Source organism: Pelecanus crispus, chromosome 22 (genome assembly GCF_030463565.1).
Source record: "Pelecanus crispus isolate bPelCri1 chromosome 22, bPelCri1.pri, whole genome shotgun sequence".
Classification (NCBI taxonomy): domain Eukaryota; kingdom Metazoa; phylum Chordata; class Aves; order Pelecaniformes; family Pelecanidae; genus Pelecanus; species Pelecanus crispus.
In genome coordinates, this window is record NC_134664.1 from 3,842,330 (window position 1) to 3,855,322 (window position 12,993).

Here is a 12,993-nt window from a genome sequence, read left to right on the forward strand (position 1 = left end):
TAAAAGGCAGAAGTTGCCTTCCTCTTTGCTAGCATTCAACCAGTTAGCATTGTAGACAACAGAGATTGAGTTAAAAGACAACCAAGGAACAAAGTTATCCACAACTCTCTGAAACAACCCATTTTCTACACCAGCATGAGAGCACACAAGATTTTCAGCACATTGCAAAACTTGCAAAGTTTCGGCAAGTTCTGCCAAGACGGACTTGCCCTGTACCCTCACGTTGAGGTGTGACGGTACATCCAGCGTTTTTCCCATTCTTTCTCGGCACACAAGCAGCTCAGCCCTGTCAGAGGTGATGGTGGGGCGAAGGACAGCATTTCCAAAGCCCGGTGGGTGCAACCAGGAACTACGTGCAGAGGTATGAGATGGGGAGGGGTTCAGAAGTTCCCACCTTGCAATTTCCAGGTACGGTAAATGCTAACTCAAGTTGTTGCTTGCAGCAGGTGTGTCACTATCTCTGATGAAAGAGGACCTCAGACATGTATAAAAGGGCTGCCCAGGCTCTTGGGTCACTACAACTGATCCATCCTCTGCAAACCCTTCTTGGAGGCAAGGGTAAGTAACACTGCAATGGTTCTTGCAGGAAATAAGATGAGGGAGAAGTGATTTTGAATACCGCTTCATGCCATGCCTGTTTTATTCCAGGGTGATGCTTTCTACTTGGGCCAGGGTAGGAGGCTGGTTTTGCCTCAACAAGACAAGTATAAATTAATGGCATTTCTGTGCCATCTGTAGTGGAAGTGTAATTGTTTCTGCTGGCAAGGAGATAGCCCTTCAGGGATGTCACTTGCATGGTGGCACCCATCAGAAAGCAGGGTCTCTGTGCTCAGTGTCTGTGGTGAAAAGGGTTTGCAGCCCAAAGAGGAGAGGGAGATTCACAGAGAGAGGAGGAGGTGGTCAGGCAGAGGTTGCAGTGGAACCTGTGCGTGAACTGTGCTCCCTGCCTTGAAGTCACCCTTGCTGTCAGTGGCACGGTACAGATATGCGACTACAGCCTGCTGGCTTTGTCCAATTTGCCTGACAAATGCCTCCAGGTCAGTAAGAACAAGCTGCTTCCTGGGCAAAGCTAAAATTAGAGGCGGTTGGGCAATGCTGTAAAATGGTGATATTCCTAAAACCACTTACTATCTGCTCAGTGCCAAGGAGCCGCCGACCGCCCCGGGCACACCAGGCACTGCTAGCTTGCTCAGCCCCGATGAGACGGGGCTCCTGGTGCAGATCTGCTGCTACGCTGGGGAGGTGCAGCACAACTGAGACCTTATCGCTCTCTACAACTACCTGAAAGGAGGTTGTAGTGAGGTGGGTGTTGGTCTCTTCTCCCAAGTAGTTAGCGATAGGACGAGAGGAAATGGGCTTAACCTGCACCAGGGGAGGTTTAGGTTGGAAATTAGGAAAAATTTCTTTACGGAAAGGGTGGTCAAGAATTGGAACAGGCTGCCCAGAGAGGTGGTGGAGTCACCATCCCTGGAAGTGTTCAAAAAACGGGTAGATGTGGCACCTGGGGACATGGTTTAGTCTAGTCTAGCCTTGATTGGTTTAGAGTAGACTTGGTAGTGTAGGTTAATGGTTGGACTGGATGATCTTAAAGGTCTTTTCCAACCTAAACGATTCTATGATTCTATGATAACTCCCCTTGGGGTGCCTGGGGTGGAGGCCAAGAGCATGGTGTGTGGTGCCTGATTTTTCATGCATCTCATGGCTTTGAGGTTTCTCCACACAGTTTCTGCAGGTACCTCAAGAGCTCAGCCATGTCTGCAAGCACCCACCCCACAACCACCCTTCCTGAGACTCGGCAGTTCCCTGGAAACTGCTCTCTGGAGATGGCCCTGAGAACCGTTGTGGATGTCTACCACCGTTACAGCATCCGGGAGGGCCAGGCTGACTTCCTCAGCTTCAAGGAGTTCAGGACAATGCTGACTGAGCAGGCACCGACCTTCCTGCAAGCTTGCGTGAGTGCCACAGGAGCTGTGTTGTGCTCCCCAGAGGGATGCTTTCCTTGGGGGGTTGTGGTGGGATGAGGCTGAGGTTGCCTCCAGGGATGCTCCTGAGAGAGTGGGGTGCAGCCCCCACCATGGCTGTGGTCCACAGAGTGGGTTTCTGTGACCCAGCTTGTCCATGCGCTGTGGGGCCACCCATGCTCATCCCTCCTGCCACTGCAGGGGTATGGAGCCGCCAAAGGGGCTTGGAACAGGAGGCTGTTCATCTGGGGTTTTAACTAGGGGCTAACTGCAAGGTAGAAGAAGGTCACAATGATCCTGCAGCTTCTAAACGCTTCCCAGGGCATGCAGGAATAAAACTGGCTTGGTTTCCACCAGTGGGTGTGCAGCCCAGGGAGGGGGCATGCTAACATATGTCCTGTCCCCCAATTTCAGAACAGGAACAATAGCGACTACCTGAGGAAGCTCTTTGAAGAGACAGACTTAAATAATGATAGAGACGTGAGTTTCGAGGAGTTCACCATTGTCTTGGCCAAGCTGGCCAATGATGCTCATCTCATCAGCCACAATCACAACCGCTGTAGACCAGACAAGGATTGAGTCTCAATGTAGGACCCATGAGAAAATCAGAGGGGATTGCTTATAAGAATTTGGCTCTGGCTGCTTTCTGTCTACTTGGATCACTTATGCTTGTGACACAATAAAGCATCACTTGAAGTTCATTGAGTCCTTCCTACCTCAGCACTCCCTTTTGCATCCATCTCATGGATGGGGAGGGTGGGCACTAGCTGCAGCAAATGCATGGTCCTGCTGGAGCTGTGGGATAAAGGCTTGCCTAAATGAGGCACCCCAAAAACCCATGAAGGAGAGGGCTTATGACCAAGATGTGGTGAGTGGGCAAGAGCTGTATTGCCCAGTGTCTGGTCCAAGCTGAGAGGGCTGGACTGATGGGCTAGGAGGGTATTAATGTCCAGAAAACCAGTGCAAGACACTGCCTGAGCTCTGCAAGGGTTTTAACCATCAGTTGCAACATATAGAAGTTATATTAGAGGTTTTTCTCCTGGCAGAAGTTGTTTTTTGCATAGACTGGGAAGAGCAGAGCCAGCCTAGCTGGAGGAAGCACCTTCTGTTTTGCCCATCCACATCCAGCTCTTTCCCCTTGGCCATGCCAAGTGCATCCTCTGGATGCAGAATCACCCATGAGCAGGAAAAATGCACTAGTACCCATGACAACAGCAATTCACAACAGAACACAGCCTTTAGCACAAGAACAAGCCAGGGTGCTCTTAGGGAAAAAAAAAAATACCCACAGAAGTTACTATCTGTATATATAGCTTCTAGCCCGTGGGAAATTCTGAGATTTAAAATTTTCCCCCTAAATCCCAATGAAAACTCAAATTTCAGAGTTTTCCCACACAGACAAGTCATCTGGAGTGCTCCCTCCCAACCCTGCTGAATCACTTGCTACCCAGCCAAGATGAAATGCTCGGATGGTTTCCATCTCGGAGTTTTCCACCAGTAAAATATTCTTTCCAAAACCCTGAGAGGCTCCAGCAGGACACAAGGATCTTTTCCCTGGCTGAGCCATCTAGGAGATGTCTCGCAGCACCAACAAGCTGTTTCTGGGTACTAAATACACTGTATGCCAGGCTCTTTTCCTCACCGAATGCTTGGGTACCACCACCCCGTAGGGCTGAGCAGGCAGCTGCCCCAGCACAAGCAAGAACAACACTTTGCATGTTGCAGCACAGGCAGGAAGGGCAAGTGCAATGGCCAGATCCAGCCCTGCAACCTGCCAGAGCTCCAGGATGGTTTGGAGAGGGACAAGCACCCTCCAGCAGTTGTGCCATGCCTGTGCGGGCAGCAGGTCCGGCTCTCAGCTCCCTTTGGACTGGACCACAGTGGTGCCTGCCAAGCAGCTGAGTTTTTAGCTGTTTGATATGGCTGAGACATGTGTGAATGTTTTTTGGCTTGAGGTAAAGGACTGGGAAATCCTTTCCCCTGTGCCTCCAGGATGGCAAAACCTCTAGGCTGCCCCAGCTCCCATGATGGCTGCTCACGCCGGGTCACAGCTGGAGCATCGCTGGTCTGATGATGCTCAAAGGTGCTCAGGAACCAGGGCTCAGAGCACGTCCCCTGGCTTCCCCAAGCTAAAACCACATCTAGCAATCAGAACATGTGTCCTACTCTGATTCTGGGCTAAAACCCGCTGTGAAACACAGCAAAGCCCATAGTGACAAACCCTGCTGTGCCCTCTTCCCGCATCAGCCAGCCGCTTGCCCGTAAGTGTGTATTTTGAAAGATGCTGCAATGTTTTGCAATGATTGTCAAGCATGGGGTGCCCCACCAGGGCTCAGGTCCTCAGGGCACAACCAACCCGTCACCTCGAATCAGATCTTTCGCTTGCCATGGCTATCGGGCTGCTTGTGTGCCACCTGCTTCCTACTCCTTCCCTTCTGCAGCTCCAGCAAGTGGATGCTTGCTCAACCCCGGTGGCCTTGGGGCCAGGATTGCAGCTTGCTGCAGCCACTTCAGCGTGGCTTATGGGCACGGCTGGACAGGGAGGCTCCCCCTGCAAGGAGACCTGCAGAGCCAGGCAAAAATTTGTGCTAGCACATGTTCCTGTGACCCTAAGTCATACCCAGGCTCTCTGGTCACCTTAGTGACTGCACTGGCATTTAAAAACCAAATACCTGGGGTCTCATCCTTGCTGCCTGGTGGGCGCATCCAAGGGTCTAGCCATCATCCCTCTTTGGAAATCCCTTGCCCATCCCACACCCTGTAATCCATTCTTGCCCTTCCCTACCTCTGGGATCATAAAATGACCAAAAGTACGGTTTCCTGAAATTACTACAAATTCTGCAACTGAGCAGATGGTCCCTGACACCCTGTTGTGTAATGCCCTGGCCCTTCTCCAGCAGTTTTGTGCATCAGAGCACCCCTGTTGTGAAATGCAGTGCACCCTCACCAGTGAGGGCTGGGACCGGGTGGCAGCTGTGTGTGGACCAGGGCTGCATCCCCGAGCCGCTCCCTGCACCGTGCTGCCCCGTGCCAGCTCATCGGGAGCTCCTGGAGCTTACCCCAGGCCTGTCCATGGCCCCATTTTAGCCTCCACTTTGTGTCTGAGATTCGCATCATGTTTGGCAGGTTAAACAAACCCCCAGACAAGTCAGCTGAATCAGCAGGCAGACCATTTTAATGAAGAAGCACTGGAAAATCTCGTTTTGCTCCTGATCTTAGTTGCTCTGAGCCAAAGCGCCTGCGCTGGGTCTCTGCAACACTGAGAAACAACAGGAAGAAAAAGCAGCCACAAAGTGAGGACACGGTCCTAAAAAGTAAACCCACACTTTTCAGCCACACCTGGTCTCCACAGCTCAGAGCATACCTTGGGTGGGGAGAAGCCTCCCTTGGCACAGGCTTTTGCTGACCTGAAGAGGTGAAATTAAGTTCCTGGAGCCCTGCCAGGGTGGGAACCCGCCCCATTACTGGTCATTCATCAAGAGCTGCTTGCCGCAGGCAGGGGATGGTCCCCCAGCACCGGGGCACTGCCCTCAGCGCCGGCTCTGTCCCTATCCCCATGTCACACAGGCAACCCTGACCATGCTGTCAATGCCGGGCTGTGTGAAGCGGCAGGACAGCGGGATGCTGTCGTGGTTCAGCCCCAGCCAGCAGCTCAGCACCACGCAGCCGCTCGCTCCCCCTGCCCCGATGGGATGGGGGAGAGAATCGGAGGAGTAAGAGTGACAAACACTCCTGGGGTGAGATAAGAACAGTTTAATAATTGGAAGAAAGTAAAATAGTAATGATAATAGTAACAATAAAATAATAATAATAATATACAAAGCAAGTGATGCACAATGCAATTGCTCACCACCCGCCGACCAATACCCAGACAGTTCCCGAGCAGCGATCGCTGCTCCCTGGCCAACCCCCCCCCCCCCCCCCCAGTTTCTATACTGAGCATGACGTCATATGGTATGGAATAGCCCTTGGTCAGTTTGGATCAACTATTCTGGCTGTGCCCCCTCCCGGTTTCTTGTGCACCTGGCAGAACATAGGAAGCTGAAAAGTCCTTGACTAGCATAAGCAGTACTTGGCAACAACTAAAACATCGGTGTGTTATCTGCATTCTTCTACTAAATCCAAAACACAGCACTATGCCTGCTACTAGGAAGAAAATTAACTCTATCCCAGCTGAAACCAGGACAGATGCTTTTGGGCACGCAGGGCCACACGGTGCTCGTGTGCACCAGGTCTGCGAGGATGGGGATGCTACGGGACCAAGCAGTGCTGGCTCACTGGAGAAGTGCAGGGATGATGCTGTGGGTCCCCTTTGCCTCATGGCATGAAAAGACACCCCTACAGAGGGGAGTAAACCAGGTGAAATTGAAGCAGCTGAGGCAAATAGACTTCTGTTGAGATTTGATGGAGAATTGCAGCCCCAATAGCCAGGTGGAGGGGTGAAGGGGACATGGCCATGTCCTGGCCACCTCCCTGCTACCCAGCTAGAGTACATGACACACCAACCTTGCAGGAAAAGCCACAGAGACCCCTTTTAAGGAACTACCCCAGAGCCTTAAGCAATGCACAAGTATGTCATTGGATGGAATTGGATGAAACAGAGACATTTCACAACTGGTGGAGTGGCGCAGGCAGATGGTCAGGCTATAAGAGATGCCACGCTTGGGATCAGCCCCACTCCAGCCCAAGTGGATCTCACTACTTCGTCAAGATGAGCAAGGCAAGTCCAATGTTGAGTCGGGTATTTAAGGTCTCCATGCTCTTTTCCAGGTGCCAGCTGGGCCATTGGAGGTGCAAGGACCCTTGGGGAGCCTCTCCTCACCGTGTGAGCTGCCATCAGTCGCTGGCAGAGGATAACCACCTCCGCTCAGGCTCATCCAAGCACAAACCCACACGGAGAGATGTCTTCTCCTGGAAGAGGCTTCTCAGCACTGAAGGGGCTCCTGGACATCAGATCTCATATTCTGTACCTCTACAGAGGTTTTTGCAGTGCTGCCAGTATTTCAGGAACCTTGCTTCAACAGCGCTTGACTTACAGAAGGCACATTTTGGGGGAAAAATCAGCTCTCAGCTATTGTCTGTAGTTGCACATCCCAGAGCAAAAGCAGGCAAAGGCTTCAACTCCCTTCAGTCTCCTTTGGCTTGTAGATAAGAGCAAGCTCAAAACAAACAGCTCAAACTTATCCCCCCAAAAAGAATGACTGAACAAAGCCAGGCTGTGTCCTCATCTGGTGCGAAGCAGGTGGCTGTACTGGAGCCTCTCTGGTTTACATCAGTCTTCCCCATCTATTGTGGCTCCTGAGATTATTCAGTGTAATCATTTCTCTTCCAGACCACCACTGCCCTGCTCTTGTTTTCCGACCTGGAGAAGGCCATGAATGAGATCATTGACGTCTTCCACCACTACTCAAGGCGGGAGGGGGACAAAGACACCCTGACCAAGAGGGAGCTGAAGCTCCTGATTGAGGAGCAGCTTAGAAACTACCTGCAGGTGAGTGGAGTTTCTCATGACCTACGTGGGGAGGGAGCTGGCCTGGACCCCATTGCCTGAATACCCCCAGGGACTGGATTTACTCCCTTCCCACTCTACTCTCCTGCCCCAACACCTTCTGCTGAGACCCTCCCTGTCCAACTGCCATTTTCCAAACATGCTCCATAAAGACAAATGAAGGAAGCCCACGCAGGGCTGGGTGAACCTGCAGCCAGATATTTACTCGCATTACCTTATCTGCAAAAATCAGGATCATAATGCCCTAGAGCTCCTCTGCCATCTAGGAGCAATGATGTCAAATATCAGCCAAAAAGCCAATTATTTTTTTTTTGGTAACTGCTAAAGCAGAAGGTAAAGTGTTTTTAATCCAACACACTGAAGGATAAGTTTGTGGCTGACATAACACTGCTGCCTTCATTGGTCTCCACGCTGCACTGTGTCCTGGCAATGATGCTAGCCTGTTGCTCACCAGTTGCTTCATTGTCATGGGTGAATTGTTGCTGTACTCAAAGCAATGGGTGATGATAGCATAAGGACGGAGCCACAAACAGCGTTAGACTACTGGGGACCTGGCACCTGTGAGGGTCCCAGCAAGGCCGGGGGAAGACCGAGTCATGTGAATGACATGACTTTGCCCTCACCCTGTCCCTTCCTTTGCAGCATGTGAAAAACAAGGCCACCATTGACGAAATCATGAAGGACCTCGATATAAACAAGGATGAGCAGCTCAGCTTCTGCGAGGTGATGTTGCTGATCACCCGTGTGACCATTGCCACCCACGAACACCTCCATGATGTTGAGGGCCATGGCCAGAAGCAACAGCAGCAACAACAGCAGGAGCACCACAAGCATCACCACTGAGGCAGACTGTGGTGCCTGGCCAAAGGCACCCATGCAGTGCTTGCAGCCCCTGGCTTTCTCCCCTCCATCCCTCTCTGCCCACCTCCCTCCTTTCCTTCCTTCAAGTTTGATGGTTTTGCTGCCAAATAAAGATTTGCCCTGAGGCTGTCAAAACTCTTCTGTGCGTCTACGTGGGTTTTCCTTGAGGCAAGTCCTGCACCTTACTGTCTCCCAGCATGGCTTTAATCCACCTTGGAGACAGGCTGCAGGTTCCCAGGGGCAAGGTGGATGCCTGGGGAGAGCAGGGTTCATTGCAGTGGGTGCTCACAATACTCCTTACATGATAACTTGGCAGGTCTTTGCATTTCCAACTAGAAAAAAAGCCTGTTTTGGCCTGAAAACACTCTGCATGTCTCCTAGGACTGAGCTGTGGTGGCAGGCAGGAGCTAGAAAGAAGGAAGGGGACAGATAAGCACACTTTTATGGAGGAGCACCCTTTTTAGGGCACTTCTGTGCTGCAGGGCCCTGGCATGGGGCTGGAAGGTGGATGCATTTAGTTTTAGTACTACAGCCAGCAGCAAGGTCTGACTGCTGGGTTTTGTGTGGACAAGAACTGAGAACAACCCCAGCTCCTCACTCAGAGCAGCCTGAGTTGGCCCCATGGAGGTGTCCCTTATTAATAGCTGCTTTCCAGAGTGGGCGGCTGGAAATGCCTACCATGCTGCTGAGCAGCCTCCCACTGTGCATGCTTAGAGCCTGGCTACTGATTTGCAAATGCCTTTTACAGGGGAAAAAGGAACAGTTGTGATTTCCTAAGGGTGAGTCAAAGCCCTGAAATCACCCTGCTCTGTGAAGGAACCTGCCACAAGCTTCCCCAAACCAGCAGCACTGAAGCAAGCACCCTGGTTAACACAAGACTGCCACAAGTTTGCTTCACCACTGCTGGCCAGGTTGCTTCAGCTTCCTTTGGAGGCAATTTTGACATCTGAAGTGTTAAACACCTTCTTACAAGGTAAAATCTGCTGCAGGGGCCAGAGTCACTCAGCTCTGCCTGAGCCTGCCCAGGCTGGGAGGTCCCCACTGGAGTCAGATCCTGCACCCAAGGCTCAATCCTGCACCCCAACATGGGTCATGCACCCAATCCTACAGCACTTTAGGGTCTCTGGAGCAGGTATGAGCTCCACACCCAGGGGAGAGAGTGGAGCTGGTTCATTGCCACCACCCTGCCAGGGTAGAACAACATCACCGTCAAGAGCCAAGCTGTCCCTAGGGCTGCCCCATAAGGGGGTGCCCAGCTTTTGAGACAAGGGTGGTTTGGTGCCCATGTGCAGCAGAGCAGCTTTTCAGGAGCTCAGCACCCTGCTGGTGTGTGGTCAGCCCTTCTGTTCTCTGCAGCAGAGGGGTCTCCCTGTGCAGGGGCCAAGCACACAAATCTGGGTGCTGGGGGCACCCACAAATCATCCTGGAACCTTCCCCCAAGGATCCAGGAAGGAACCAGCCTCAAAGCTCACGATGCTCATGCAACAGGATATTTGCCAACACAGTGGGACTTTACACTCCCCTGTAACCTGGACTGCGCGACTCCTGTTGTGTCACCCACCAAGGCTCTTGGACCATCACACCAAGGTGGCAAAGAACAAGCCACCACACACCCTGAGCACAGCAGGACCAGGACACCAACACAGGTCTGAGAGCAAGCAGAAGCAATCGCCGGGTCCTCCCTTAATAGCAGAGCAGTCCCCAAATCCATAGGCATCCTTTCACCCCGACAGAGCTCGCAGCTCCCAAACAGAGGAGACACCAAAGCAATGCAAGGAAGGTGTTGGATACACCCCAACTGTGCTGGACCCTATGCTGCAGAGGGATGCTCGGTCAGGCTGGTGGACAAGGTGCTTTGCTGCCCATGGCCACGCTGCCTGTTTGGGGCTGGCACTTGGGCTCCTCCAGCCTTGCTGCTCCAAGAGCAGTTCTCCAGCAGCATGAAGCAGGAGATGTGCAGCCCCCAGCCCCACCTACCTTCACCCCCAGCTTACAAGGCAGGATTCATAGAATCATAGAATCATTTAGGTTGTAAAAGACCTTTAAGATCATCCAGTCCAACCATTAACCTAACATTACCAAGTCCACCACTAAACCAATTAAGGGTAGAGTAGCAACCCCATGCTTCCTGGCCTGGTGGCTGGATCATTTATAATGAAAGTAAAAACTAGGAATCATTAAGGTTGGAAAGGAGCTCTAAGATAATCATTCCAATCATCAACCCAAAACCCCCGTGCCCACTAAACTATGTCCCAAAGTGCCGCCTCTGCCCGTGTTTTGAACCTCTCCAGGGATGGGGACTCCACCACCTCTCTGGGCAGCCTGGTCCAACGCTCGAGCATTCGACCTTCGCAAGCTGAGGACCGGGCAGTCTGTGACAGGTTCCTGCTGCCACCTGGTGGCATGTGCCACCGAGACTGCTGGGGTGGCCACCAGCCCCAGAGCAGCCTGGGAAACCCCACAGTCCTGCCCTGCTCCCCAGGATTGCACCCTGGCCCATCAATCACAGCCAGACCCCTGTCCTGTGACCCCCTGTTCATCACATCCTCTATTTCTACACCACCAGTGTCATCTGCAATAAGCAGGGTTATTCTGATTTGTGTGCTGGAAACAAACACTTAATTTTTGGACTGAGCTAGCAGCGTCAGGATGCGCACCGATTTGCAAACACCCAAACCTCCTCTCTCATAGCCCCCCTGCTGAAGCCACCACACAGTTTTGCTGGTAAGGGCTCCTTTCTTCCTCAACACTACCACATCAGCTGTTCTTCCCTGTGTCCTATGGGCAGCAGAAGCAAGAAGCACCGCAGTTCCTCCAGGGTACAGCTCAAAGGAGCAGGCAAATGGTGGATGCAGATAAATGCTAAATCATCCTCTCCTTTCCCTGCTTGCAGGGGTTGTACCCCACATCCTTGTTGCTGGTCTTTGCCCCAGTGCCACCAGCTGCATTCACACCCTGCTGAGGGTCCCAGCCTGGCTCCTGACTAAGGACTGTATCTCCCTTAACTGCCACCCTGTCCTGCCCCATCAAAAGAGCCTTGGGGTGGCCCTGCCAGCTCCTCACACTGCTGACTCCCTCCCAAATCTCCCAGGCTAGAGAAAAAGGGCTAAAACCTCCAGGGCTGGGCTTTATGCATGACTCTGCAATGAGGGGATGTGATCCAGCTGGGGCTGAGCTGTGCCTCCCAGCTGGGACCCAGCCCAGCCCCAGTATTCCCATCTTACCTGGTCCCCCTGCTCATCATGGACCCCCTCCACCCACTGTTGACCTCCTCCACCTGCTGCAGACCCCCTTCACCCCCCCCAGATCCCTCCATGCGGGGTCAGCAGCCCAGTGGCTGACACAGAAAGGGTTGTGCAATGCCCAGCGCTGTGGCAATTGGGGACTTTGATGCAGCATGTGCGTCGCATTCATTATCAGTCTAGACACACCGATAGGGATGAGCCACAGTGGGGTAAAACTGGTCGGTCCTGGGGTGCCGGTGAGGCCTGTGGCCAGGAGCCGACCCGCCGTCATGGGCAAACCTGCGCCCAGAGCCCAGCAAAGCCAGCCTGACGCTGCTGTGGATGGGGACGTGCTGCCGCAGGATGGCACCGTGGTGGCAGCAGGCTCGGAGGGTGTAGCCGGCAGAAGAGACTGGCTCAGAGTGATTCAGAGCAATTTTCCTCCTAATTCCCCTCATTCCCCGGGAAGACGTGTGCTAATCGGGGCGGCAGTGGTAGAGGGAGGAGTACGGCGGTTGTAGGTGCCATTGCCATGCGTTGCCCTCCCATCCTCCTCCGCAAGCGCTTCCTGCCTGGTGCGGAGGCTTCCGTACCTCCATGCCTGGCTACCCCCCAGAATCCCTGGTCCTGGGGTCCTCTCTGCATCTGGACATGCACTGTCCCCGCGGCAGAGTGATGCTCTTCCAAGACTGTTCATACAGAGATAGGGACCCGCCAACATAAAGCCTTAAACCCTGAGCACTTGGCCACTGGGATAGCTCCAGCCCATGAGAAAACACTCCTGTGCTTGTGTCTCCATCAAGGGCATGGCTGGGAGCAGCAGGCGCTCCGACTGGTGGGAGAGATGTCGTGGGGACGTCGGTCTCTCTGTGGGGTTTGTGCTAAGCAATGTGGCAAGGCTGTACCCCAAAAGGCTGCAGGGTAAATTGTGCTGCTCTCTGTGCCCCATTGCCTGGCCATCCCAAATATATCCCTGAAGTGAGACTCCCCAGGGCTGGGGGTCTCCCAAAAGCTCCAGCTCCCAGGGACCGTAAGCTGCGAGAGCAGCCCCTGGGCTGATCTGGCTTCTGCTGAAAGCATCCGTGTGCCGGGCAGCCCTTGCTGCAGAGGGCCTGCAGTGACTTGCTGCCTCTTGCCTCGCTGTGCCAGGGTAAAATTTAGCTCCAGACCACGGTCTGCATCTCATTTGCAACCCACTTAATTGCAGAGATGTCTTGCGCTGCGCTGGTGGTGTCAGCAGTGGTACGTGGGCGGCACAGGTTGGCTCCAGCAGCCCTTCCTCTCCCAAACACGCTGCTACAAACCCGGCCCTGCAAACGTCGCCTGGGAAGATTGATGCAGAGCATGATCTCATCTGGCTTCGTACTGTATCTGGCAATCTTGGGACGGTGCCTGAGCCCTTAATGAAAGCTGGCACACCCTTCATAGCAGGGAGGGC

General features: G+C 53.1%; 2 protein-coding genes across 2 annotated transcripts; both read left to right on the forward strand.

Annotated features, from left to right (window-relative positions):
* Positions 1 to 1,751: 1,751 nt before the first annotated feature.
* LOC142595602 (protein S100-A8-like) lies at positions 1,752 to 2,540 on the forward strand. Its single transcript, XM_075724229.1, has 2 exons — positions 1,752 to 1,952; positions 2,376 to 2,540. Exons 1-2 carry the CDS (start codon positions 1,752 to 1,754, stop codon positions 2,538 to 2,540), a joined length of 366 nt encoding a protein of 121 aa, XP_075580344.1.
* A 4,746-nt stretch (positions 2,541 to 7,286) lies between these two features.
* LOC104030605 (protein MRP-126) lies at positions 7,287 to 8,469 on the forward strand. The gene is made up of 2 exons (XM_009482347.2): positions 7,287 to 7,452; positions 8,113 to 8,469. Exons 1-2 carry the CDS (start codon positions 7,336 to 7,338, stop codon positions 8,311 to 8,313), a joined length of 318 nt encoding a protein of 105 aa, XP_009480622.2. The 5' UTR covers positions 7,287 to 7,335; the 3' UTR covers positions 8,314 to 8,469.
* Positions 8,470 to 12,993: the final 4,524 nt, after the last annotated feature.